Source organism: Myotis nattereri (genome assembly GCF_964212035.1).
Source record: "Myotis nattereri genome assembly, chromosome: 10".
NCBI lineage: Eukaryota > Metazoa > Chordata > Mammalia > Chiroptera > Vespertilionidae > Myotis > Myotis nattereri.
In genome coordinates, this window is record NC_138085.1 from 39453972 (window position 1) to 39481756 (window position 27785).

The window sequence follows — 27785 nt, forward strand, 5'->3', positions numbered from 1 at the left end:
TTTGCTGGTTTTGGCATGCACTCACAAAAAGGTTGCCCACCCCTGCCCTAGCCGGGTTAGCTCAGTTGATAGAGCGTTGGCTTGCGGACTGAAGGGTCCCTGGTTTCATTCTGGTCAAGGGCACATGCCTGGGTTGCAGGGCTCAGTCCCCAGTAGGGGGCGTGCAGGAGGCAACCAATCAATGATTCCCTGTCATCATTGATATTTCTATCTCTTCCTCTTCCTTCCTCTCTGAAATCAATAAAAATATATTTTAAAAACAAATTTTAAAAAATAAAACCTTAAAGAGAGCAAGTACTGTACCCTTGAAAATAACCAGTTTATTTAAATAGACCCACAGTACTGAAATTGTGTTTATAAGATCATACAGTTGATCTATCCCGCACTGTCCAATATAGCAGCCATGAGCCACATGTGGCTACTGAGCACTTGAAATGTACTAGTCCAAATTAAGCTGTAGATTTAAAATACCCTCACATCATACTTTGATGACTTAGGATGAAAAAAGTTAAATATCTCATCAAAATTTTAAAAACCGACTCCTTGTTAAAAATCACATTATTTTGGATATGTTGGGTTAAATAAAATATATTACCAGATTAATTTCACCTGGGATTTTATGTTTATTTTTGCTTAAAATATATATATTAGAAAAAATTAAATTACACATTATACTTCTACTAGAGGGCCAGTGCACAAAATTTGTGCACTTGGGGGTGGGGGGTCTCTCACTCAGCCCAGCCTGTGCCCTCTCGCAGACTGGGAGCCCACAGGGATGTCCAATTGACAGCTTAAGCCCGCTCCCCGCTTCTGGCTGAGCAGTGCTCCCCCTGTGGGAGCGCACTGACCACCCGGGGCAACCCCTGTGTTGAGCATCTGCCCCTGGGTGGTCAGTGCACGTCATAGCAACCGGTTGTTCTGCAATTTGGTTGATGTGCATATTAGCCTTTTATTATATAGGATTAGACCACAGAGTCAGAAAGTGTGTATGACAAACTGAAAACACCAATATAAAACGTTCTCATAGTCCTGGCCAGTGTTGCTCAGTGGTTTAGCATTGACCCATGCATCAGGAGGTCATCATTTGATTCCTGGTCAAGGCAAATGCCCGGGTTTGTGGGCTGGATCCCCAGTAGGGGATGCCATCGATGATTCTCTCTCATCATTGGTGTTTCTATCTCTCTCTCCCTACCTCTCCCTGAAATCAATAAAAAACATATTTTAAAAAATTCTCATAGAAAACACATATGCATCCAAGATACATAGATTCAGTTTTCAGTGTAAACCATTGCTCTAGCCTTTAATGGCTACATTCTTTCTTATCAGCCAAGGGTACAGAACAAACAGGACTTTCCTTGTGGCCCTCACTCCAGTATCCTAGTGATATCTCTGTGGTTTTCCCACATGGCTGTCTTGTAAAAGTGTTTGGGAAAGTACCTAGGCACTTCCATCTCTCCCAGAAAATATAAATATGCATTTCTATATCTGGCCATTTCACTGCCATTTGATGAGAGATTGTTCTCATCTGGGGAATCCCAAGGTAGGTAAAGGCAGAGAGATTCCCGAGCTACACAAAACTTCTGAAATTAAGGGACTGCATCAGTTTAAAACAATTGTTCTAAAATAATATTTAGCCAAATATGCAATTGCATTCATTTAGCAAATATTTGCTGAACATATACCCTGATACAAGGCCCCACAGTAGGCACCTGTAAAAGACTGCACAACGATAAACAGTCTGGATTTGCTCTCAGGAAGCTGGCCAGCTAATAGGGGTGATAAGACATGTCAGACCCTGGCCGATGTGGCTCACTTTCTTTGGGTGCTTGTCTCATGCACTGAAAGGTTGCTGGTTCAATTCCCGGTAGCACACATGCCTGGGCTATGGGCTGGATCCCCTCAATGTTTCTCTCTCTCCCTCTCCCTTCCTCTCTCTTGAAAAAAATCAATTAGCCCAGCCAGTGTGGCTCAGTGTTGAGCTTCAACCCAGGAACCAAGAGGTCACTGTGTGCTAGGGTGAGGAACTGCGGCATGGAAGGGTTACAGAATGTTACAGAATATGCTAAGGGGAGGAAATGGGACATGAGAAATTGAATGTGCTGGGAGGGGGGACTGACGTATGGAGGATTGTGTCAGGGTTAGGAACCATAGAAGAAAAATTGCTAGATTGTCTTAGAAAAACAATGTGTTATGATATGCTCCAGCCAGGTGTGACTCTGTTTACCCCCCCTTTGTGCTTATGAACTTTCTGTGAACTTCTAAGGAACAGCTAATGGAATGCTTTATATTTTTTTTCCAACACTGTTTTGCTATAAAGGATCATACTGCACCCTTGATCTCGGCCACATGCTCCGAATCTCCCAGAGGGGGAGATAGGCGCTGTGGTCAGCTGGCCAGCTTAATAAAAGGCTCTTAAATTTAAATTCTGAGTCAGTGGTCTATCTCATTGAGCCAACCCATAACAACTGGTTCAATTCCTGGTCAGGACACATGCCCAAGTGAGGGCTCCATCCCCAGTCGGGGGCGTGCAGGAGGCAGCCCATAATGATGCTTTGCTATCATCAATGTTTTTATCTCTCTATCCCTTTCCTTTCCTTTTTCTCTAAAAATCAATAATCCCTGGCCAACTTTGCTCAGTGTTAGAGCGTCGGCCATGAATGGAAGGGTCTAGGGTCCAATTACTGGTCAAGGGCACATACCTCGTTGCAAGCTCGATCCATACCTGATCAAGGTTCCAATAGGAGGTGACCAATCGATGTGCTTCTCTCACATTGCTGTCTCTCTCTCTCTCTCCCCACCTGCTCTTCCCTCCCCTCCATTCTCTCTAAAGAAATCAATGGGAAAAATAACCTCAGGTGAGGATTTAAACAAATAAATAAAATTTTAAAAAATCAATGCAAACATTTAAAACAATTAAAATTTTCTTCCCTTTTAAATAGCAAATGTTGATTGAGTGTATCTATGTTTTTTTAAATTAAATCTTTATTGTTCAGATTATTACATTTGTTCCTCTTTTTTCCCCCACAACTCCCCTCCTCCCAGTTCCCGCCCCACCCTCCAACCCTCACTCCCCACCCACTGTCCTCATCCATGGTGCATGATTTTTGTCCAGTCTCTTCCCGCATCTCCCACACCCCTTTCCCCCCCCCAAGAATAGTCAGTCCATTCCCTTTCTATGTCCCTGATTCTATTATAATCAACAGTTCATTCTGTACATCAGATTATTTATTCACTTGATTCTTAGATTCACTTGTTGATAGATGCATATTTGTTGTTCATAATTTGTATCTTTACCTTTTCTTCTTCTTCCACTTCTTAAAGGATACCTTTCAGCATTTCATATAATGCTGGTTTGGTGGTGATGAACTCCTTTAGCTTTTCCTTATCTGTGAAGCTCTTTATCTGACCTTCAATTCTGAATGATAGCTTTGCTGGATAAAGTAATCTTGGTTGTAGGTTCTTGGTATTCATCACTATGAATATTTCTTGCCACTCCCTTCTGGCCTGCAAAGTTTCTGTTGAGAAATCAGCTGACAGTCGTATGGGTATTCCCTTGTAGGTAATTGAGTTTCTTTCTCTTGCTACTTTTAAGATTCTCTCTTTATCTTTTGCTCTTGGCATTTTAATTATGACGTGTCTTGGTGTGGTCCCCTTTGGATTCTTTTTGTTTGGGGTTCTCTGCGCTTCCTGGACCTATAAGTCTATTTCTCTCACCAGGTGGGGAAGTTTTCTGTCATTATTTCTTCAAATAGGTTTTCAATATCTTGCTCTCTCTCATCTTCTGGCACCCCTATAATTCTGACGTTGGTACGCTTGAAGCTGTCCCAGAAGCTTCTTACACTATCTTCGTATTTTCGGATTCTTTTTTCATTTTGCTTTTCCGGTTGGGTGTTTTTTGCTTCTTCACATTTCAAATCTTTGACTTGATTCTTGCGCTCCTCTGGTCTGCTGTTGGGTGTCTGTATAATATTCTTTTTTTTTTTTTAAATTAATTACTGCTTACGGGTTAGTGCCTCTATGATCTTAGTTAGCATAGAGTCGGCATCAGTTTGACTTCCAGGACCAGATGTAATGGACATCACCTCTTCTCGTGCGGTACTGTACACCATTGTGGGTGCGTCCATGTCAGTGGGAAGCAAGCCGCGCCTCTTCAGGGGAGGTTTTGAGACAGCATCTTTGACCTCTTTGTCAGTGAGTGTTGATAGAGATTCCTTAGTTGATCGGTAGTCCCTAAAAGTCCCATCAATTCGTGTTTGCCACCTTGCACAAGTTAGGAAACCGAACAGGTGCCAACAGCTCATGTCCGTGAAGCTTTAAAGCTTTAAGATAAGGGAATAGCTCCTCTCCATGTTCTTCCTTAAGTTCCCGTTCTACTTGGAGGAAAGCCTTGATCTGTGTTGCAACACCAGGCAGCATAGCACCGTAAGGAAGTCCTTCGTTAATGAAGGATTTCATTGTCATGTAGGGTGTCATCTCTGCGTATGTTGCCACCAACTTAATCTGCCCAATTAAAGCTTTCCCTGTAGGGCCGGTTGAGCTGTGATTCTCAAGTTCAAGCAAGACTTTGACTATGAGCGTATCAAAGCCTGCTGAGGTTAACCATATTGCAGCATCCTTAAAGTCAAACAATGGATTAACTTCTACAGTCGGAGGCTGGAGCCCTTGTTTGACTGTGGTGTACATCGCATTGAATCTCTTGGTGACCTGGGCCATGGGATTTTGTTGTGGCTTCCTCACAAGATGATAGAGAAGTGCTATGGTCGATTTTAATATAACATTGATATCATTTGGAGTCTCAGTAACATGGTCCATGGTCCAGCTGAGTTCTTTCCCTTCGTTGTTTGGGACACCCCTTGACCCGGCTATGTATTGGCTTAACGGGGTAGCATAGGGGGCAGGAAAGGCTGCAAGTAGGAAGTTTACAACCACAGCGACACTTTCCCCAAGAGTATACTTGACAACTCTCTCAGGATGCTGGCTAGCCAATACTGCTGCCTTCAGCACGTTCTCCTGCGGAGGAAGGGCAATTGCTTTTGCGACTGTGTCTCCTACCTCTAAAGAGGATGCCATTGTGTCCTGTATAATATCCTTTATTTCAGTCAGTGTATGCTTAATTTCTAGTTGGTTCTTTATCACAACATCGAGGGTCTCATTAGATTTCTTGTAGATCTCATGAAGTTTATCAGCGGTTTCTAGAAAATTATTGAAAGACCTTAAAAGTGCGGTTTTGAGCTCTATATCCTCCATTTCTGTCATGTTTCTTTGTCTCCGCATTTTTTATGCTTTCTTGGTGCACGCCCTTGTGGTCTTTGTGCGCAGTCTTGTTGTAGTTAAGCCTTGATTGTTGTATGTAATACTGGGTGGGATTTGAATCTCCAGGCCAACTGGCTGTGAGAATCAGCTGTGTCTGCAGTGAGAGAACTTCTGTCCTCTAGGAAGGTGCTAATCTAGCCTTTGCCTGAGGCTACCCAGCAAATGCCTCTGTGCAGGGCATGGGCGGGGCAGGTCCCAGGGGATCTACAGGGTGGGCGGAGCGAGCAGTTATGGCTGGTCTCAGTCCCGTCCCCAGGGGCTCTGCCTCTCAGAGTCCCAGCAACCGCTGCAAACCTTGGAGAGAAAACTAAACTGCCTTCGAGTTCCGACTGAAGCCAGATAGTCCCGCTTCTGCCATTTGAGTCTGGGTCCCTAGAGACTCGCCCGGATCTGGAGCTCAGAGTCTGAGACTCCCTCCCGATTGAAAACGACAACCTGGCCCTCAGCCGCCAGCCTGCTCCGCGCACCTCCACACCTTAGTATTTGACTTCAGCACCGTGCCTCCTCTGAGTCTGGGTATGCTATTCTCTTTCCTCCTAGTTGTAGAACTTCCACTCAGCCAGCCTTCCTGTGGTTCTGGATGATGTCCGTTCCGTCTTTTAGTTGTATTTTTGAAGTGGTTGTTTGAGGCAGCAAACTCTGGCGTTAACCTATGCCGCCATTTTGGTTTCCCCCAAAGCTGAGTGTATCTATGTTTTAAGAACTGAATTCTTTCCCTTTCATTTAATCCTCACAACCCTATGAGTTTGCCCCCAGTTTTACTGATGAGAAAACTGAAGCATAAGATCACATGGTTATTAAGTAGTACTAGCAGGGTTCAGCCCAGACTGTCACCTCCAAAATATGAGCTTTTTAGTCACTATTCTATCTTGCTTCTTTTTTTAAAAAAAACAAGAGTTAAAAAATAATATAAGTATTTGCTTACTAGAATAAAGTTGGAAATTTAGAAAAGTAGAAGAGAACATAAACTACAAAGGACAGGAAGGCAATTCACATGTTGATGCAAAAAGCAAATATTTGGTAAATAAATGTTTGCTGAGACATCTTTAACAATGGGACATAGAAAGGAATTTGATTAGAGAGCCTTGATAGGTTCCTTCCTGTCTGTCACACTTAATTCATATTAAACTGTAGTTATATATGATACTAGGTCCCTTTCTGGAGCAGGTTCTCTCAACAATTTTTTTTTTCTCTCAACAATTTTTTTTTTCTCTCAACAATTTTTTTTTTCTCTCAACAATTTTTTTTTTCTCTCAACAATTTTTTAGGGGCAGTTAGGGGGGAGGTTAAAGGTTCTTTCTGAGTCTTCTGTTTCTTGAAAATAACCAGTTTAAAATAATCAATATTTTGCCAAAACCGGTTTGGCTCAGTGGATAGAGCGTCGGCCTGCGGACTGAAGGGTCCCAGGTTCGATTCCGGTCAAGGGCATGTGCCTGGGTTGCGCGCACATCCCCGGTAGGAGATGTGCAGGAGGCAGCTGATCGATGTTTCTCTCTCATCGATGTTTCTAACTATCTCTCTCCCTTCCTCTCTGTAAAAAATCAATAAAATATATTTAAAAAAATGATCAATATTTCAAAAGGCATAGTTTGGGGTGGCGAACCCTGCTTTCCCACCCTCCACCCAGTGTGGAAATGTTCATAGTCACATTACTCATAATAGTGAAAATGTGGAAACGTAAGTATCCATCAATAGATGAATGGATAAACAAAGTAAGGTATATTCATACAACGGAATATTACTCATCTGTAAAGAGGAATGAAATACTGGTACGTACTACAACATAAAGATGAATCTTGGAAACATTGTGCTAAGTGGAAGAAGCCAGTTACACAAAGAGCACATGATTCCATTTACATCACATGTCCAGGTCAGGCAAATGTATATAAAAAGAAGGTAGACTAGTTGCGGCCAGGGCTTGAGGCGAGGGAGGCCGGCTGATGGGTACTGGTTTCTTTATGCGGTGACAAAAATATTCTAGAATAGCGAGGATGGTTGCACAGCTCCGTGAATATATATTTTAAAAGAGTGACTTTTATGCTGTGTGAATTATACCTCAATTTAAAAATAAAATTAAAACTTTTAGAGGCCCCACGCTACCTAGGGAACTTAAACCAACAGCAACAAGCGGAGTCAAATACAAGGCCTGCGGCTCTCGGCGGCCTCGGACCGCAACCCGACCACGCCTCCCAGGAAAGGAAGTCCAGGCCCGGGGGCCGATGATTGGGTGATCTGTAAAGAGGGCGGGGCCGTGTAACGCTCAGCTGGGGGCGGGGCGGGGCGGGGCAGAGAGCAGGCTTTTCTCGCGAGATTAGGCTGGTTCCGCATTTCCTCTCCGCTAGGTGGGGGAGGCGGCTGAGGTGGGCGCCACAGCTTGCACCCGCTTGTACTGGCTCGACCCCGGCTCGGAGCAGCGGCGGCCAGTGCTTCCGCTGTCGGCGGGCTGAGGCCTATCTGCTACCTCTCGGGTCCCGTGCGGGCTCCGAGTCCCGACTGCGACGGGGGCCAGCGGCCCCTCCCCTCCCCTCTGAGGATAGAAGATGAGCTTCCTCTTGTGAGTGCAGCCGGGCCGGGGGTCCGGGGCTGAGGGCGGCGGGCGGCGAAGGGGAGAGGGGGCGCCTGAGGTGGGGGCCGGCCCCGAGGTCGGGGTGGTCGGCGCTCGGTTTGCTCCGGTTTAGGGTCACGGGGGGAGGCTAGGACGTGGGCCGAGGCAGACGGAGAGGGAAAGTCGACGCCGAGCAAGCGGAGCGAAGAGACCGAGGAGTAGAAAGGCCCCAGGGCCATAGCGCCTCCAAACTTTTCCGCCCGAGCGGCCCTGAGGGCGACGGGGCGACCTGGGGGCGGAGCCCGGAGCCCTCCGAGGATCCGCGCTGACGGAGCGTTTACTCCGCCGCTGGTCCAGTTCTGTTACCGTCGGTGTGAGAAAAACCCCGAGGAAAAGCGCCGCCCGGAAGACGTGCGGTGCTGCCGCGCGAGGAGCACTGCGCCGGCGCCTTGTTGATCTGCTCAGGTGGCTCCCTCCACGCGGCGCATTGCTTACACGTGTGTCGTCTGAATGACCAAAGACCCATTTTTCGTTACAGACATCACCCCCATACTTGACGTTTTTATTAAAATTCAGAATTGCATGGTGTTTCCCAGCCAGAGTTCATCTAACTAGTTCCTGATCGTGAGAAATGAGGGTTCCTTCGCTCTTTCTAAAACGGGACTACCCCGCGGAGGATGCCTTGGTCCAGGTCGCTTTCCCTCTCTGGGTTGTCGTGTTAAGGGTAGAGAGTCTTCAGAGTATGATCATCAGGCCAAGAAGTCGGTATGGTTTAGCTTTTCATTGCAAATTCCTGTGTTACTGGAACCATCTCTCCCCCAAGTCTTTCTCTTGGCGAGTCCATGTTTATTTAGCGGTTGGTTTGTGTGTGCACGTTGCCTAGTTGCTTTTGGATGTCAGTGTGAGGCTCTGTGTTTCTCCTGAACTTTGTTTTGTGGATGGGTATCTGAGCTTCCACCTTTTGGGGTTTTTACGAATAATGCTGTGAACTTTTACGTACTGGACCCATTTTCGTGTTGGTGTATTCATTTCTCTTGGGTGTTCTACCTGAGCGAGGGATTACTGAGCTCCACGGCAATGAGGTTTAATCTTTTGAGGAGCTGCCAAACTTTTTCAAAGCACCGCACCATTCTGCATTTTCAGCAGGGACGTGCGAGTCTCATATCTCCCCCCCCCCCCATCTCTCTCTCTCTCTCTCTCTCTCTCTCTCTCTCTCTCTCTCTCTCTCTCTCTCTCGTCTTTTTTTATTATAACCATCCTCTGTGGGTATGAAATGGCATCTCACTGTGGTTTTAATTTGCATTTCCCTAATGACTAAGAAGTTTGAGCAGCCTTTCGTGTGCTTATTGGCCATTTGTATATTTTTTGTTTGGAGAAATGTCTATTCAGAGCTTCTGATCCTTTTTTTTTAAAAAATTTTATTTATAGTTGTCAACTTTTGGCCGTTTTTTTAAAATTGGGTTCTCTCCTTGTTTTTGAGTTGTAAGAATTCTTTATCCTTGATACAAGTCACTCACTTATCACATCTATGATTTGCAAATATTTTCTCCCGTTTTGTGGATTCTTTTTCACTGTCTTGGTGTCATTTGAATCACGATTTAGATGATGATAATATTTGAATATTGAGCCATCATTCTCTGCCTTCCAAATTTAGTTTTCTGTCATTCACAGCTTTTCTAGATATAAAAGGCAATTCCTTGTAATTTAGTACTTCCCTAATAAATATAGGTGTTTACCACGTTGAAAAACTTTCCATATTTGAATTTTAGTGTTTTTGTAATTCATTTTACTTCTTAATCTTATTTAAAATTCAAATTACTGGGGTAAAAGGAAAGCCCACAGTTTATTCCTTTCCCCTTCTTAGAAGTAAGTGATCACCACTATCAATTTGATTTGTATCCTTTCTGTACATTTACAAAATGGGTTCCTGCTGTTTATTTGGTTTTGTTTTAACCATGTTTGAGATCTTTTCAAGTAAATACATGTAGCTCTCTATCTTGTCCTTGTATCATGTTTTAACTACAATGCAATACTCCATGACACAGATGTATCATTGTTTGTTTGTTCATTCTTCTAATTAGCCTTACGATTGTTTCCAGATTTTTCACTATTAAAAACAATCTTGGAATACACATCGTTACCATATCTAAGAGAGATACTTAGTGGAAGGGATGGATTGAGGAACATTTCAGTGTTAACAGATACTGCCATATTGCCCTCCCAAAACACTTTACCCTTTCACCAGTGCTGTATTAAAGCACTAATTTCTCTATACCACACTTAAGGTAATTATTTTCACTTTTGACACTCAGTTTAAGGAAATATCTTATTTTTATTAAATAGTTTTTCAGATGTTCATTGGTCATTGTAGTTTTCCTTCTGAATTGCCTATTCATCTCATTTCTCTAAAGCAGGGGTTCTCAACCTTGGCTGCACATTAGAATCACCTGGGAATCTTTTTAAAATCCTGATTTCTGGGCCTCATCCTCCGGAAATTCTGTTTCTTTGTTATGGGGTGGGGCCACAACATTAGTAACAATGAATTTCCGGAGGATGAGGCCCAGAAATCAGGATTTTAAAAAGATTCCCAGGTGATTCTAATGTGCAGGCAAGGTTGAGAACCACTGCTCTAAAGGGTACCTTACCTTTTTCTTAACAGATTATGGAAGCCCATTATTAATCCAGATTATCTTTTGTAATACATATATTGCAAGTACTTTTTTTGGTTACTTATCTTTTTGCTCTGTTACTGAATTTTAATTATTATAATTTGAAATTCATCCATTTAAGGTTTTGGGTTTTGTGACATGTTAGGAAGACCTTCCTTGTGGATGGTGTGAGATAGGAATAAAAACTTACTTTCCCCCCAATAGCCAGTTGTCTCTCTCTCATTTACTTTTTCTGCTTAAAACTTCAAAAAATGTGTTGCTTCCGCTGTGGTTTGCTTTGATGGCATCCCAAATATTTTGGTATAGAAACTTTTTGAGCTATTAGAACCTTAGGGCTACTTCCCTCGCAGCACCACTTTGTGTAGGTGGAAATTGAGGCCAAAGGGAGGTTAGGTTTCTCAAGCACCCACAGAGATAGTGGCAGATCAAGGACTAGCATCCAGGTTTTTTCTTTTTTTGGTTCAAGTGCCCTTTCTATTACACCAGACTGCTTCAGGAGGCATAGTTAAATTGCCTTCTGTGTGACATTGTGCTGCTAATACTGTTTCTACATGAGGAAAGAAATTTAAAGCATTCTTTTTATTGTGATCATCTCCCCCTACCCCCAAATCCTGGCACTTTTCAGGAAGTATTTTTTATTTTATTTTAAAATTTATATTATGCCATTAAAATTATGCCATTCTGCTTCTTTCTAGTCCTAAAAATTTATTTACATTTTCTTTTAACCTAACAGCAGCAGCCGCTCTTCTAAAACATTCAAACCAAAGAAGAATATCCCTGAAGGGTCTCATCAGTATGAACTCTTAAAACATGCAGAAGCAACTCTAGGAAGCGGGAATCTGAGACAAGCTGTTATGTTGCCAGAGGGAGAGGATCTCAATGAATGGATTGCCGTTAATAGTAAGTTTTAATAACATTCAACTTTGCTGGTTTATAGGAAGGTTTGCTAAAATCTTTTTGTTAATGAATTTTATTTTAACAGGTATGTGAGGGTTGTAATATAACAGATTATCTGTAAAGAAACACATACATACAAATACATTAAAAACTGTAGTGTTCTCTTTGGAGTACTTGGTTGTAGCTTTTGTGGTTGAGTAAGGAGACCTAAGAAGAAATGGTGAGTGCTTGGGAGAATGCAGCTGAGTAAACTTAAGTAAAAGATTGATAAATGCAAAGATTCCACTTGTGGTAGACCATGACTTTGTAGAGAATCCATCTGTATAGTTGTGTTCCCAAACCCAGCAACTCTAATTTGCCTACTATGTGTACAGAAAAGTCAATTGCAGTTCAAAGCTTTAATCACTTATTTGTTGTGACTTGAGTAGTCATAGGAAATTGAGAGATTGGGAGAAAATGGTGGAATCTATAAGCTGAAAGTCACTCTTGAGTTCAAGAAAGTGAGGGCATGACATGGAAGAATATGCAGAGACTAGAGATTTGAATATTAAGGTTATAATTTCTGAGATAAAATCAGCTCTGGGTGATAAGGTTTAAATTTATTAAAAATTTCGGATGTTCCAGGAATTTTTTAAACTATTTTCCCACCCGGCGTGCTCAGTGGTTGAGTGTTAACCTATGAACCAGGAGGTCATGGTTCAATTCCTGGTCAGGGCACATGCTCGGGTTGTGCATTTGATCTCCAATGTGGGGCATGCAGGAGGTTAGCTGATCAATGATTTTCTTTCATCATTGATGTTTCTATCTTTCTCTCTTTCTCCCTGAAATCGGTAAAAATATATTTAAAATAAATAAATAAACTGTTTAATGGAAAATTTCAAACATACAAAAGTAGAGAAACTAGCACGGTGAATTCCCAGGTAACCATTATCCAGCTTTAATAATGATCAGTTCATGGCCAATTCATAATTCTTCTGTGTATCTCACCCTGATTATTTTGAAGTGAATCCCAGACATATTATTTCATCTATAAAGATTTCAGTATCTCTAAAAGATAACTCTCCTTTTATTTTATTATTATTGTTATTTTTTAAATATATTTTATTGATTTTTTACAGAGAGGAAGGGAGAGGGATAGAGAGTTAGAAACATCGATGAGAGAGAAACATTGATCAGCTGCCTCCTGCACACCCCCCACTGGGGATGTGCCCGCTACCAAGGTACATGCCCTTGACCGGAATCGAACCTGGGACCCTTCAGTCTGCAGGCTTATGCTCTATCCACTGAGCCAAACCGGTTAGGGCAGATAACTCTCCTTTTAAACATAATGATGATACCACTATTCCTTTATGATATCAAATATGCAATCAGTGTTCACATTTCTGCTGATAGTCCTATAAATGTTTCTTTTAAAAAAAAAAGTATGATTGAGCCCTGGCCAGTGTCACTCGGTTGGGCATTGTCCCGTGCACTGAAAGGTTGCTAGTTCTATTCTCAGTCAAGGCATAGCCCCAGGTTGTGGGCTCGATCCCCAGTAGGGGGCATGCAGGAGGCCACTGATTAATGTTTCTCAACCACCTCTCTCTCTCTCCCCCACTATCCCTCTCTCCCCCTCCCTCCCTTACTCTCTTTCTAAAATTAATAAAAAATATATATATTTAAAAAAAATGTATGGTTGGCGGACCAAAGGGTCCAGATTCCATTCTGGTCAAAGGCATATACCTCAGTTGCAGGCTCCTCCCTGGCCTGAGCCCTAGTCGGGCTCGTGCAGGAGGCAACTAATTGATGTGTTTCTCTCACATCAATATTTCTCTCTGTCTTTCCCTCTCTCTTCCACTCTGTCTCTGAAAAATCAGTGGAAAAATATCCTCGGGTGAGGATTAAAAATAAATAAAGAAAAACAAAAAAATGTATGGTTGGTTTAAATCAGGATCCAGGAAGGCCTGTTTTTTTCTTCTTTTTTTAAATTTTAAAAATACGTTTATTGAGATGACATTAGTTAATTATATAGGTTCCAAGTATACAAATTCTATAATACATCATATGTATATTGCATTGTGTACTCACCACCCAAAGTCAGATCTCCTTCTGTCACCATATATTTGACTCCCTTTCCCTCTGGTAACCACCACAGAGGTGGTAGTATATACTTCTAATGGAATAGCGACTTCAGTTGGTTGCCTCTAGCATGCACCGGAGATCTAGCCTGTAACTGAGGTATGCGCTCTTCACCGGAATCAAACCCATCGTCCTTCAGTCTATAGGACAACACTCTATCCACTGAGCCAAACTGGCTAGGGCTTGAGTGTTTTTTTTGTGTGTTTTTTTTAAACATTTTTATTGATTTCAGAGAGGAAGGAAGGAGAGAGAGCCAGAAACATCAGTGATGAGAGAGAATCATCGATTGGCTGCCTCCTGCACGTCCCCCATTGGGGATCCAGCCCGCAACCCGAGCATGTGCCCTTGGCTGGAATCGAACCTGATTTGCAGGCCAACGCTTCATCCACTGAGCCGAACCAGCCAGGGCTGTTGTTTTTAATATATTTTTATTGATTTCAGAGAGGAAGGGAGAGGGAGAGAGAAAGAATGAGAGAGAATCATCAATTGGCTGCCTCCTACACACCCCCTACTGGGGATCGAGCCCGAAACCCAGACATGTGCCTTTGACTGTAATCGAACCTGGGACCCTTCAGTCCACAGGCCAACACTCTATCCACTGAGCCAAACTGGCTAGGGCTAGGGCTTGAGTTTTTTAAAAAAAAATTTATTATTGTTTTAGAGAGGAAGGGAGAGGGAGAGAGAGATAGATCGACTGTCTCCTGCATGCCCCTCACTGGGGATCGAGCCCGCAACCTGGGCATGTGCCCTTGACCAGAATCGAACCCGGGACCTTTCAGTCTGCAGGTCGATTCTCTATCCATGGAGCCAAACCGGCTAGGGCAGGGCTTGAGTTTTTGATTGATTGTCTTGTTTATTCATTTGTGCTTTCAGTTTTATATCCCATACTAGAAGCCTGGTGCATGATCCCCTGAGGGGTCCCAGATTGCGAGAGGGCAGTTCTCCGGTGATGTACCCTGGAATCGGGCTCCCTCCTCTCTGGTTCCGGGTGCGTCATCCGAGAACCACAGCTGCCAAGTTGGTGCAGCTCGACAGCTCCTGCATTGAACATTTGCCCCCGGGTGGTCAGTGCTTGTCATAGCTATCCGTCGATGGTTGCTTAGGCTTTTATATCTACTACTAGAGGCCCAGTGCATGAAATTCACGCACTCGGGGATTCCTCAGCCCGGCCTGTGCCCTCTCGTAGTCCAGGAGCCCTCAGGAGATGTCTGAGAGAGGCCCACTCCGGGAGTGGGCCTAAGACATCAGTCAGACATCCTTAGCGCTGCCACAGAGGCAGGAGAGGCACGCAGCACAAAGAAAGGCCCCGATTAACCCTGATTTCCGGCCAGGCCTAGGGACCTTACCCATACACGAATTTGTGCACCAGGACTCTAGTATATAGATAGATGAGTGAATCATATGGTTCTTGACTTTTTCCGTCTGACTTATTTTGCTTAACATGATATTCACAAGATCCATCCATGTTGTTGCAAATGGCAGTATTTCATCTTTTTTTATGGCTGAGTAGTATTCCAGTGTATATATGTACATGTGTTTCCCCTCATTTTAGTCTTTCTTTCTTTGCTGCTTTGTTGTTCTTGAAGACATTAGTTCATTTGTTCTCCACAGTGTGAATTTTGCTGATTATATCCCCAAGACACCAATTATGTTCTGTTCCTCCTTTTATTTCCTATAACTGTTAGATCTAGAGCAACACTGTCCAATAGTACTTTCTGTGATGATGCAAGTGTTCTGTATCTGCACTGTGGCCACTTGAAATGTGGTTAATGTGACTGAAACGGAATTTTAAATTTAATTTCATTTTAATGTAAGTGGCTACATGTGGCTAGTGGCTACCATGGTTGCACAGATTTGGAGCTTGAATTAGTCAGACTTGATTTTGTTTGTAAGACTACTTCATAGGTGGTAATATATACTTCTAATGGTATAGCGACTTCCATAGTGTTTAGTTGTCTTTATGTGTTATGTTATTAATCAGCTATTGATAACTGTTGCCTTGATCAGCACATCTGATAGAAATATAATGTAAGATCCAAATGTAATTTAAAATTTTCTAATAGCCACATAAGAAAAATTTTGCTTTTCTCAATTCTTTAAAAAGCCATTATTCATATCACTAAGAGAAAAAACAAGGTGCAGCCCTGGCCAGGTAGCTCAGTTGGTTAAAGCATCATTCTGAAATGCCAGGGTTGTGGGTTCAATCCCTGGTCAGGGCACATACAAGAATCAGCCAATGAATGCATAAATAGGTGGAACAACAAACTGATGTTTCTCTCTTTTTTCTTCTCTAACAACAAACTTCTCTCTGACAATAAACTGCTAAAATTCTGCGGCAGAGGAAAAAATATATTTTTGCCTATCTGACCAAAATATAATTTTGAGTCACTCACACCAGACAGCTATTGTGTTGACTGTTGTCATTTTTTAAAAAATATATTTTATTGATTTTTTTACAAAGAGGAATGGAAAGGGATAGAGAGTTAGAAACATCTATGAGAGAGAAACATCGATCAGCTGCCTCCTGCACACTCCCTATTGGGGATATGCCCTTGACCAGAATCGAACCTGGGACCCTTGAGTCTGCAGACCAACGCTCTATCCACTGAGCCAAACCGGTTAGGGCTCATTTTTAAATTTTTAAATTTAAGGGAAAAAGAGGTCAGTGCCCCTGACTAGTCAGGTATTGCATATTTTAAAATTTCTGGCAGCACACTGGTTTGAAAATTGCTGCTTTAGATTTATGACCTAAACTAGCATACCGTCTGCGCATACTCTTTGTTTTGAATGAATATTGAGTAACTAAGTATTGCTTTCTTAGAAACATGACTAAAAGTAAGGTTTGTAAGTGAGGGAGTTTTGTACAAAGTTCCTTTAATATGTTTTTAAGAAACTGGAAAAAGCCCTAGTGGAATTTTAGGTACTCCTTCAGACAGGGAACGAAAACATTTTTTTAAAACTTGTGTGGTTTTAAGGCTTATGTGGTTCGCTCTGTACAGAGCGTAATACGCTTCACTCGGTTGTTTCACTCACCTTCTTCCTGTTCCATTTTTTTTGCAGATCTAGCTGAAGCTCCTTACAAGTACTCCCTGACTGCTTCAGCTCTTTAATATGTTGCCTTTTCTCTGAACTCTCACATTTACTGTTGGCCTTTGTATAAACTACCTTCTTATATGTTGTATTATTCGTCTCTTGTACTTTTGCCCCTTCTGTTAGCTGGAGAATCCAGGGCAAGGGACATTATCCTGTGTCTTTTTTTTTTTTTTTATGTCTTCAATATGTATAGCCTCAATTTTTTAAAATATATATTTTTTATTGATTTCAGAGAGGAAGCGAGAGGGAGAGAGAGAGAAACATCAGTGATGAGAGAGAATTATTGATCGGCTGCCTCCTGCACGGCCCCTCCTGGGGATCGAGCCTGCAACCCAGGCATGTGTCCTTGACTGAATCTAACCTGGGACCCTTCAGTCCTCAGGCCGACGCTCTATCCACTGAGCCAAACCAGCTAGAGGTAGCCTTAACTTTTTTATGATGAATTGGATTTTTTTAATGATTGTTCATAACTGCCAATACACCTTCTCCCTCACAATGTATTTAATAACACTTTTCTAACGTAAATGATATTGTCTAGTCCAGATGAATAGAAGCTATGGCTTTTTTCATTCCCTTGGATATAATCAAATTGTGTATTCTAGTGATGTATAGTCACCATTAAGTTAGAATTATGTCTGATTTTTATTTTTCTGCTGTTGCATGCTGGTTAAAAGCTTAGTATATTAAAAATGAATGTATATCAAAAGTTAACTTTACTTAGGTGTGACAACTTACAAAGAAAAGAGAATTTACAGTATCCTTGGATCATTGAATTTCCCAAGGATTCAGCCAAGAATTTGTCTATTTTTCTTTCAACTGAGAAGTCTGATGGTGGTGTGCTTACATAGATATTTTAACACAGTTCTCCTGTTATATTTCTAGCTGTGGATTTCTTCAATCAGATCAACATGTTATATGGAACTATTACAGAATTCTGCACTGAAGCAAGCTGTTCAGTCATGTCTGCAGGTCCAAGGTACATATTTCTGCATTTTATATAGGATTACTAAGTAAAGCTAATCACTAATTGATAAAAATTAAATAATAAAGACTTTTTTTTCTTATAGGCTTGTGTAAAAGCAGTTCAATTTTATGAATTTTTGAATACTTACCAATAAGCTTTTACTTATTACTAAATACTTTGGCATTTGGTACTTAGTGTTTGATTTTGTAATTGCATTACAGTAAGGAGTTGTAAAAGGAAAAGAAATTTAGAACTCTGTTAACATTATGGTTCTGTTTTTTAAATTAATTTCTTGAAACTGAGTTTTTAGTTAACTTTTTAATATTTGATTCCTTTTTCTTGTGCTTAGTGTTAATTACTTCCAACTGTGCTGCGTTAGTTATTTCGCTTAAAGATGCTAGATTTTTTTAAAAATTGACTATAATAAATTTCAAGAAATACTGAGAAAGAGATGATGGAACTCTGTCACCCGTATGTTGTCAAAGTTTGGTAGTGTGTGATTTAGGTGTTTCCTTTCAGTCTTTTCGCTATAGTAAATGACTGAATTTATGTCATGGTAGTTTTCAAGATATTTATTTACCTCTTGGGGGGAAAAAATTGTCTTTTCCGAATTTGCTACAGGTGCAAAGGATAGATCCCCAGTCAGTTGGTAATCCTATTTTTATTATAGTATTTTATGAGGAATTTAAAAAATATATATTTTTATTGATTTCAGAGAGGAAGGGAGAGGGGGAGAGAGAGAGAAACATCAATGTTGAGACAGAATCATTGATCGGCTGCCTCCTGCACACCCCCTTCTGGGGATTGAGTCCACAACCCAAGCACATTCCTTTGACTGGAATTGAACCTGAGACCCTTCAGTCCGTAGGCCAAGGGTCTATCCACTGAGCCAAACCAGTTAGGGTGAGGGATGTTTTTATTTTGTGTTGATTTAAGTTTTAGTTCTCAAGCTTTCTTAAAGAAATTTAAATAAAATAAGAAAATTAAACTGATCTATGGCTTAAATACTTTATACAGTGAAGTTCTGTATAAATCTTGTCAATCATTCTAGTTAAGCACACCATCTGAGCATAGTCTTTGTTTTGAATGAATATTGAGTGCCTAAGTGTTGCTTTCTTAGAAACATGACTAACACCCTCTCCAAGAAACAGGATTTTATATTTTTAAAAAATGTTTTTATTGATTTCAGAGAGGAAGGGAGAGGGAAAGATAGAAACATCAGTGATGAGAAAGAATCATCCATTGGCTGCCTCTTGCATGCTCCCCACTGGGAATCGAGCCCACAACCTGGGCATGTGCCTTGAATCAAGCTGTGACCTCCTGGTTCATGGGTAAATGCTCAACCACTGAGCCACACTGGCTGGGCAGGGTTTTATGATCTTAACTCTATTGGTGATAACTTGGTGCCCAAGGATCTCAGTGTGGTGATCCCTCCGTCCCTTCCCCAGTCCTCTGCATCCTCTGCCTCACAGACAGAAATACAGTTCATTTATCTTTCCCAGGGCTGTGCTAGAAAACATCCATTCTGGCACTGCCAGCGGCCACATTATCATCTCTTTTTCTTCCAATTATAACCATCACTTTTCAAAATAATTCTGTAGGAAACTCTCAGTAATCTTCAGTAGTTTAGGTAATTTACTAAAGATATAAATATATAATTTCTGTTGACAAAATGTGAACTACTTTGATTATAAGTTGCACATTTGTTAATGTGAAAACTTTATCAATAAAACCTTTCTCTCTTCAGATATGAATATCATTGGGCAGATGGTACTAATATTAAAAAGCCAATCAAATGTTCTGCACCAAAATACATTGACTATTTGATGACTTGGGTTCAGGACCAACTTGATGATGAAACCCTTTTTCCTTCTAAGATTGGTGAGTTAATGTTGTATAACTGTTTTTCTTTTTAAATGATAAATGTGTGCAAAAATGTAACAGACTCAGATTTTTCTGTAAAAGATTATAAATGTATATTCCTTTCAGACATGTTTGTGTCTGCCTGTGTTTCTTCACCAATACAGGTTGTTACTCACTGAAAATTTTTTTTATAATTTAGGTAAATAAGTTAGTTTTAAGGCACATTTTTAAGATATTGATGAGATTGAGCATTTTTTGTTTATTGATCATTGTGTTTTCTCTTTATATCCTTTGTTCACTTATTTTTATGTTAAGGATATTAGCTTTTTGTCATAAATGTATTTTTCCCTAGGTTGCCTTTTGTCTTACTGTGTTCATCAAGTGATTTTGCTATATATAACTTTCTTATTTTGTCTTATTAATCTTTTCTTTAATGATGTTTGGGTTTTAATCAATGATTAGAAAGGTTTTCCCTACTTCACTATTATAAAAATATTTATCCATGTTTTCATTTAGTACTTTTTTGTGGTTTTGTTTTTACATTTAAATCTTTGTTCTGTCAGGAATTTTTTTTCTCATTGTTCCCTTCATTTTTTCCTCACTTATAATGCTAGTCAGTTTGTCCAGTACTATTTATCAAATACATGTGTCTTTTCTCCCCTGATCATCAAGTTGTCACATATTTTGGAGTCTTTTAATCTCTTTATCTGTTCCTATAGAAATTCCATACTGTTTTAATTAACCATGGACATAAATCTTTGAGCATCTTATAGGGCTGGTCTCTCTTCCTTGCTCTTCTTTTTCAGAATATTCACGACTATTCTGGGATATTTGTTCTTCCAAAGAACTTAGAATCATTTTGTCAAGGTAAAAAAAAAAAATCTTTGTGAGATTTTTATTATGATTTTATTCAATTTGTAGATTAATATAGGGATTCTTGTTCTCTTGACAATCCTGTGTCTTCCTATCCAAGAATAAGGTATATTTCTTCATTTACTCACGTCTCTTATTTGCTGTATCCTCTTATAAAATTCTACAGTTTATGCTAATCCTTCAGTTTCTTAAGTTTATTCCTAGGCATTTAATTTTTTTTATTAATATTTGGTTTCCAGTGGTTAGTGTTTAGTATATAGACAATCTGTTGATTTTTATATAAATTTTATAATTGACAACCAGATTTTGATTATTTCTGTTGTTTTGGGTTGTTTTTCTTGAGTTTTTAAAGTATACAATTCCATCATACTAATGGTAATTTTGCCTCTTTCTGATAATGTATACTTCTTGTGTAACTCTTATCTAATTGTACTTACCAACTAGTACTTCCAGAGCAGTGCTGACTAATGGTGATAACGCAGACATCCTTTTCTTCTTTCCTTTGATGAGTGCATTTAGAATTTTAGCATTAAGCAAGAATCTTGCTTTTGGTTAGAGGTGTGTGAATTGTGTTACTAATGGCCATAAGGTTTTCTCCATTTTTTTTTTTTAATGTTCTCCTGGAAGAGTATTTTTATTTGCTAATATTTTGATTAAGGTTTTGGAATTGGTATTTATGGATGAGATTGGTCCTTGTCATTTTCAGTGTAAGGGTGTCTTATGAACAACATATTGTTGGATTCTGTCTTGTTTGGGCTGTTATAATAAAAAAAATGCCAGAAAATGGATGGCACATAAACAAGAGAAATTTATTTCTCAAAGTTTAAAGGCTGAAAGTCTGAGATGAGGGTGCCAGCATGGTTGGGTTCCAGACTGCAGGCTTCTCCCCTAGTCCCCACATAGTGGAAGGGTAGCTCTCTGAGGCCTCTTTATAAGGCCATAATCCCATCCATGAAGGGTTGGCCCTCATGACCCAGTCACCTCCCAAAAGCTCCACGTACTAATGCCATCAGCTAGGGGGTAGGACTTCAACATACGGATTTTGCCAGGGGGTGGGGGTGGGGGTGGGGGAAACAACACAAACATTCAGACCATAGCAGATTCCTTGTTTGTAGTCTAACTAAAGGTTTTTCAGAAGTTATATCATGTTACATTTTTTCTGTTTGCTATTGGTCAACTTTTCCATTCTATTAAGCATTTTATTTGCTTAATAGCAAATAAAGATTTGTTATATAGTGATTATGCTTGAATATTTCTGTTAAATTCAGCTTGAAAGTGCTTAGACTAAAACAAATATTTCTTTATTCATTAAAGTGTTAAGATACTTTTGACTTTATTCTTTTCTCAGCTTCCCATTCATCAGTAATTTATCCTGGCATTCTTTCCCCCCTCATTAGGTTATTATTATATACCACATTTACTTATGCCAATTATCTACTTAGATGAAATTATTCACTTTTAAACTAGTATATCCAAGTTATTACTGTCCTTTTTATTAGCAAGGTACCCATTTACAAATTTTGAAAAGATATTTGACATAAAAATCCATCTTTTCAGTACATTAATATAAGACCCATTTCAGAAAAACAAGCCCATACTTCAGAATAATGTTTGAAAGGGCAGGTTGTTAGCCAACACTGGGGGTGGGGGGAAGTCCCCCACAAAAATCAGCTTATAAGAGCAAAATATACTAAATTTCAAGCCAGTAAGGACTAATTGAGAAACAAAACAAAATTCAGGGAAGGAAAAAGTATTTAAGCTTTTGTTCTTTGAAAATTTAAAGAAAATGTTTCAAGAGTAAATGTTCTGGAACAGACCTTTAAGGTTATTTGGAAGCAAGTACCTTCCTATGTGTTTATTTACTGTTTTCAGTGCCAATTGTATTGTCTTTCTCCTATCCCTGCCTTCTAAGAGACTTTGGTCTTGTTAACCAAAATTCTCAGGAATGTAACCAGTTGCATCCTTACCTGCACTGCTTGGAAAGAGATCACTAAACCCTCTCCCTGTCTTTTCTAAGGAGATATATGTATTTTCTTGGAAAAATAGGGAGCTGCCCTTCCTCCCTTTTTTTAGGAAGTATATTCCCTTCTTAGACTACAGAAAAATGAAAATAGCTCTTTAAAAAAATAAAGTTTATACTCCTAGTTTAAGAAAACTGGCTTTTCAGAGTAATTCAAGAAGATACTAGTAAAATACTTGTAAAACAGATTATGATGACCTGAAGTATGCCTTTTTCTTTTGTTTAGGAGAGTTTCCAGTCCTAGTTGAATGTGTAAATTTTTTTTAGTTACAGATTACAAAAAGTAAAAATTTTCTATTTATAGTCAAATGTTCAATATTGTTACATTTTATCTTTTTTTTTAAAAAAAATATGTTTTGATTTTTAGAGAAGGGAAGGGAGAGGGATAGAGAGAGAGAAACACCAATTGGCTGCATCAGCACTCCCTGTTGAGCCCACAACCTGGGCATGTGCCCTGACCAAGAATCAAACCTGTGGACTCTTGGTTCCTGGGTCGTTGCTCAGCTGCTAAGGCACACCTGCTGGCCTGTAGCATTTAGTCTTAGGAAGAAACTCTTCAATATTAACCACAAATAGACTTATTTTAATTTTGACTCAGTAACATTTTATATATAAATTTTGAAACCTGTGCCTGCTATTTTAAGATAGAAAATGTGTGGTATATGAGCATACCTCATATACTTAGGTTTGGGATTCTCTTTTCCCTTGCCTTTAAAAAATGTATATATGGCAGTAGGCTTGTATTTGTGAATGTGCATGTTTGTCTTTTGGAGTTGTTCATGGCAATATCTAAACTTTCTGCTGTTCAGTTAGATAAAAGACTAATGGATATATATGTATATTTATTATAGGTGTCCCATTTCCCAAAAACTTTATGTCTGTGGCAAAGACCATTCTAAAACGTCTGTTCAGGGTTTATGCCCATATTTATCACCAGCACTTTGATTCTGTGATGCAGCTGCAAGAGGAGGCTCACCTCAACACCTCCTTTAAGCACTTTATTTTCTTTGTTCAGGTAAGTTGAACCATGTTGACTTCTGTGTTCTTTGACTTGGACATAACTTGGCTTAGTAACTTTAATAAAGAACAATTTATAGAGTTTTATTTATAGATGCAGAGCTAAGTATAAGCAGGGTTCTCTTTTCTACATTATTTATTTCATTGATGGGCATAGCAGCATAGAAAGCATCATCTCCATTCTGGGTTTCCTGCCTCTGGCTGCCCAGGTCTCTGGTTAGGAAATGACAAGGAGCACCAAAAACCCAAGAAAGCTTGTCCATACCCTTCTGATCCATCGCCACTGCTGGGTAAAGGGACACTATGAAAAACGTCTGAAGTTGGGTTGTTTCATGAGATGTTTATGCCTGGAAGAGAAATATTTAGAAGAACCGGTTACATGTTGTCTTTGGTTCCGTGTCTAGAAGTCCTACATAAGGCCAAATCTTATGAAGTTTTAGCAGCTAGAAACTTTAAAAATCAAAATAATCACATTGTTTGAAAAAGATGTGGAAGAATTGGGACTTCTTTAGTCTCACTTTAGAAATATATAATTCTGCCCTAACCGGTTTGGCTCAGTGGATAGAGCGTTGGCCTGTGGACTCAAGGGTTGCAGGTTCGATTCCGGTCAAGGGCATGTACCTTGGTTGTGGGCCCATCCCCAGTAGGAGGTGTGCAGGAGGCAGCTGATCGATGTTTCTCTCTCATCGATGTTTCTAACTCTCTATTCCTCTCTGTAAAAAATCAATAAAATATATTTAAAAAAAAAGAAATATATAATTCTGTATACAAAATACAAATATGTCTAGATATTTTTTGGTGGAAAACCCAGCAGCTTTATAGTAGACTAGAGGCCCGGTGCATGAAATTTGTGCGCTCGGGGATGGGGGGTGGTGTCCCTTAGCCTGGCCTGCGCGCTCTCCCAGAGCCCAGTAATGGATCACCCTGCAGAGGGAGGCCCTGCCCACCTGCCCCACCTGCTGCAGCCCACTGGTCGGTGGCCTGGGCCTCCCTCTGCGGGGCTCCCCTGCCAATTGCATCACATCCACCTTGGTTGGCCTGGTGCCAGTGCATGGTTGTCCGGATGGTCGTTCTGCTGTTCAGCTGTTTGGTCAATTTGCATATTATGCTTTTATTATTATAAATAATTGTGTATTACAATATTATGTATCACACAAAGGATAATGTGCTCTTCTCTATCTTCCTTCTGAGGTTGTTGCATGGCATAGATATAGAAAAGAAAAGGTCTATGAAAGGAAAAGGTCTGCTGCCCCTGAGGTGGCCACTAGCAAAGATTCAGCGTAAAGTTTTCAGATAATTCCTATGTAAATGCCAACATATACAACTTTAATGTTTTACCCAGTAAGCATCATTCTATTATAGTTGCTTATTTAGTAAGTCCTCTATATTTTATAAAGGAGTAAAAATTATTTTATTAAAAATGTTCACAGAGATCATTTCATTATTCCTTTCAATTTCAGAAAACTAGGGTTGGGAATACTCTCTCAGTGACATTTACAGAGTTTTAATTTTAGATCCATTTTTAAATTTTATTTTTCTTCTCTTTTTAGGAGTTTAATCTGATTGATAGGCGTGAGCTGGCACCTCTTCAGGAATTAATTGAGAAGCTTGGATCAAAAGACAGATAAATGCTTCTTCTAGTACACAATTACCCTCTTGCTTCATCTACTGCTAGAGCTATCTCATTGCTGTCTGTTATAGACTAGTGATACAGACTTTTAAGAAACAGTATAAAAAGGCCTATTGTCCCAAAGGTAGGTTGGCCTGATACCTTCAGAGTGAGAAATTCAGGACACAGCCAGATTTGAGGCACTGTGTCACCACACTTGTTATTGTCACCGAGTCACACTTGCTGTTAATATGTGATGGTTAATCTGTAGTTTATCAGTTTACATATTATTCTTTTACTAAAGAAAATGATTTAGTCTGTTTCAGGTTATAGCATAATGGATATTAAGAATTTCTACTAATAATTTATTAACAAGTTTCCACAACAAATTTGTTAATATCTCAGTCAGATAGGTTTTATTCTGCTTATAGAAGAGGTGTTTTTAAGTTTCCTTAAGGTTTAGAACAATTTGTGTCACTTTGGATAAATATGTTGTTTGAAGTTATATACTAGTGTTTTTATAGATAATATGCATATTTTTTCAAAATCCATGATTGCCATTTAAATCATATGACATATGTGGGAGTAACCAAATGACTTTACTTTTTAATCTTAATTTGGGATTTTATTCACATACGAACCTATCTCAATGTTTAGGAGAGTGTGCATATTAGAAATAATTGTTTTAAGGCATCCAAGGTGGTCTTGCAGATTTTTTTTTAAATACTTCATTCAGGTTAATTTGAATATGTAGCTTTTGGCTGACAAAAAGCAAACTTCCAAAAAATTAAGACAAATTTAGGCCTCAAACCACTATTTTCATTCATGTTGTCTTTCAGACGGCTTTGAAATTCTGGATAGAATGAAAAATACTCAGATTACTTGATAGTTTTGAGTTTCCTTTTTAAAAAAATGATTTCTATGCGTTTTGGGGTGTTTTTTTGTTTGTGTGTGTGTGTGTGTGTGGCTTGAGACTTAGTGAAGAGTACTATAGAAATGCATCAACTTTATCCCAATAAGGATAAAACTTAAGGGAAAAAAAATCTTGCAAAAAACATCTTGAAAGGTGTACACATTTTATAACACAGTTAAAAGTTTGATGTGTTTCCTATTCTTGTGTTTGTGTGCGTGTTTAAAGGAGACAGCATTGGAGGAATAAGTAATAAAAAGGTCTTCATTCTGTTAATAGTTAAAGGATGGATTGAGCTCCTCTGGGGGTTTTATCCTGTGTTAACTATTGTATCAAAACCTGAATTTATTCTATTTCTATTCAGATAAAAAGGATCTCCCCTTTTAATGAAGAAAAGATCTGATTTTCATTAGGCTTCTAGGATTTAGTGAACTCTGACGGTTTAAAAGTATTGAGGCACAAATATATTAAAGACTTGCCAGACAGCAGCCACTTTAAGTTCACCAGCATTCTGTTTCAGAGTTGTGACTTTTGCAAAGTACCAACTTCTTGATGGCTTTGGCAAAGGTTAGCTTTGATAGGGTGTGTTTTTTTTCGTTATTGTTATTTATTTTTATTATTCCACTCGTGTATAAGGAAGAGAATAACTTAGAAACTCTTAAAAACTCAATTTCAATAAATTATTAAATATATTCAGGATTTTAAAGGAAACAAAACATTTCATCTAATTAGGCTGAAACTGTACCTCATGGTTTTTTTTAGGAATTAAAGAGTGGGATAATCACCTATGAAAAAAAGAGAAAAGCCCTCTATGAGACATTCCATGGTCCACATTTTAAGTTTATTCAAAGGTCCCTGTCAAGCTGTATATATATGTTTATGTTGATTCTTTACAAATAAGAAGGCAGGTTTCTGGATACCACTGAGAATGTTACTGCCTCTCAACTATTGGCTTTAATTAAGTCTGCAAGGAAGTTGCACTTGCATCATCATTTCTAATATTTCAAATATTCTCAAACAAAAGGGTTCTCAGTTTTCTCCATCTATTTTTCATGATAGAAACCCCCCCTCTCTTCAAGACTCAGCCCAAAATGAACCAAAGACTGTAACGTTAGAATAGTAGTAAAGGCAGCATACTAGTGACACAAATAAAATTGTTGGTAATTTGAGACTCAGAATTGGCCTTTTAAAAAATAAAAACATTACCAGGTTCCCATACTAATCTGGCTTAATCAGCAATGCATCCAAACATCAGTGTTAACTTTTTGTGTTTATATCCAAGGCCAAGGAGTTGAGGGCAGGAGAATTGGAGGAATGGGGAGAGGATGGTCCCTTCTTGACTTGACTAACAGGCCAACTTTTGCTAACAGTTGGAAGAAATCTGTCTTTGACTCTCATTTTTGACTTTCTCTCTTTGCCCAGCATATGCCTCTTGGACAACACTCCCTACCTTGACCCCTCCTAATCACAAGCCATCTCTCAATGTATGATCCACTCATACCTGATAATCATGGGGTGGAGGGGGAGTGCTTTATAATATGCAGTTAATCCTTTGGTGCTTTTATTTTCAGGCCTTTAAAATAAAATGTGCAGATTTTTGTTTAAATATTGAAATTTCCTTGTACTAGTTTTTGTATTTACAGCCAAATGTATCTTTTATTCTTCTCTTGACTGAATAAAGTGATTTTAGAGGGCTGCCAGCTAAAAAAGTATTTCCTATCACCTTAAGACTTGTAGAGCCCCTAGCTCATGTAGCTGCCTGTTCAAGAAATGCAAATCTGTAGTCATCATGACTCTGATAACAAAAAAAGGAAAGTTTTCCTAGTCATGTGAGGCAAGAGGAGCAATCCTGGTGCTGATTTTAACTTTTGCAAACATTGTTGAGGTTTCCTGA

General features: G+C 39.5%; 1 protein-coding gene across 1 annotated transcript; it reads left to right on the forward strand.

The window, feature by feature from the left end:
* Positions 1-7660: 7660 nt before the first annotated feature.
* Positions 7661-25906, forward strand: MOB1A (MOB kinase activator 1A). Its single transcript, XM_081101079.1, has 6 exons — positions 7661-7867; positions 11261-11427; positions 17518-17611; positions 19347-19480; positions 23207-23370; positions 24923-25906. The coding sequence occupies exons 1-6, from the start codon at positions 7854-7856 to the stop codon at positions 24998-25000; spliced, it is 651 nt and encodes a 216-aa protein (XP_080957205.1). The 5' UTR covers positions 7661-7853; the 3' UTR covers positions 25001-25906.
* Positions 25907-27785: the final 1879 nt, after the last annotated feature.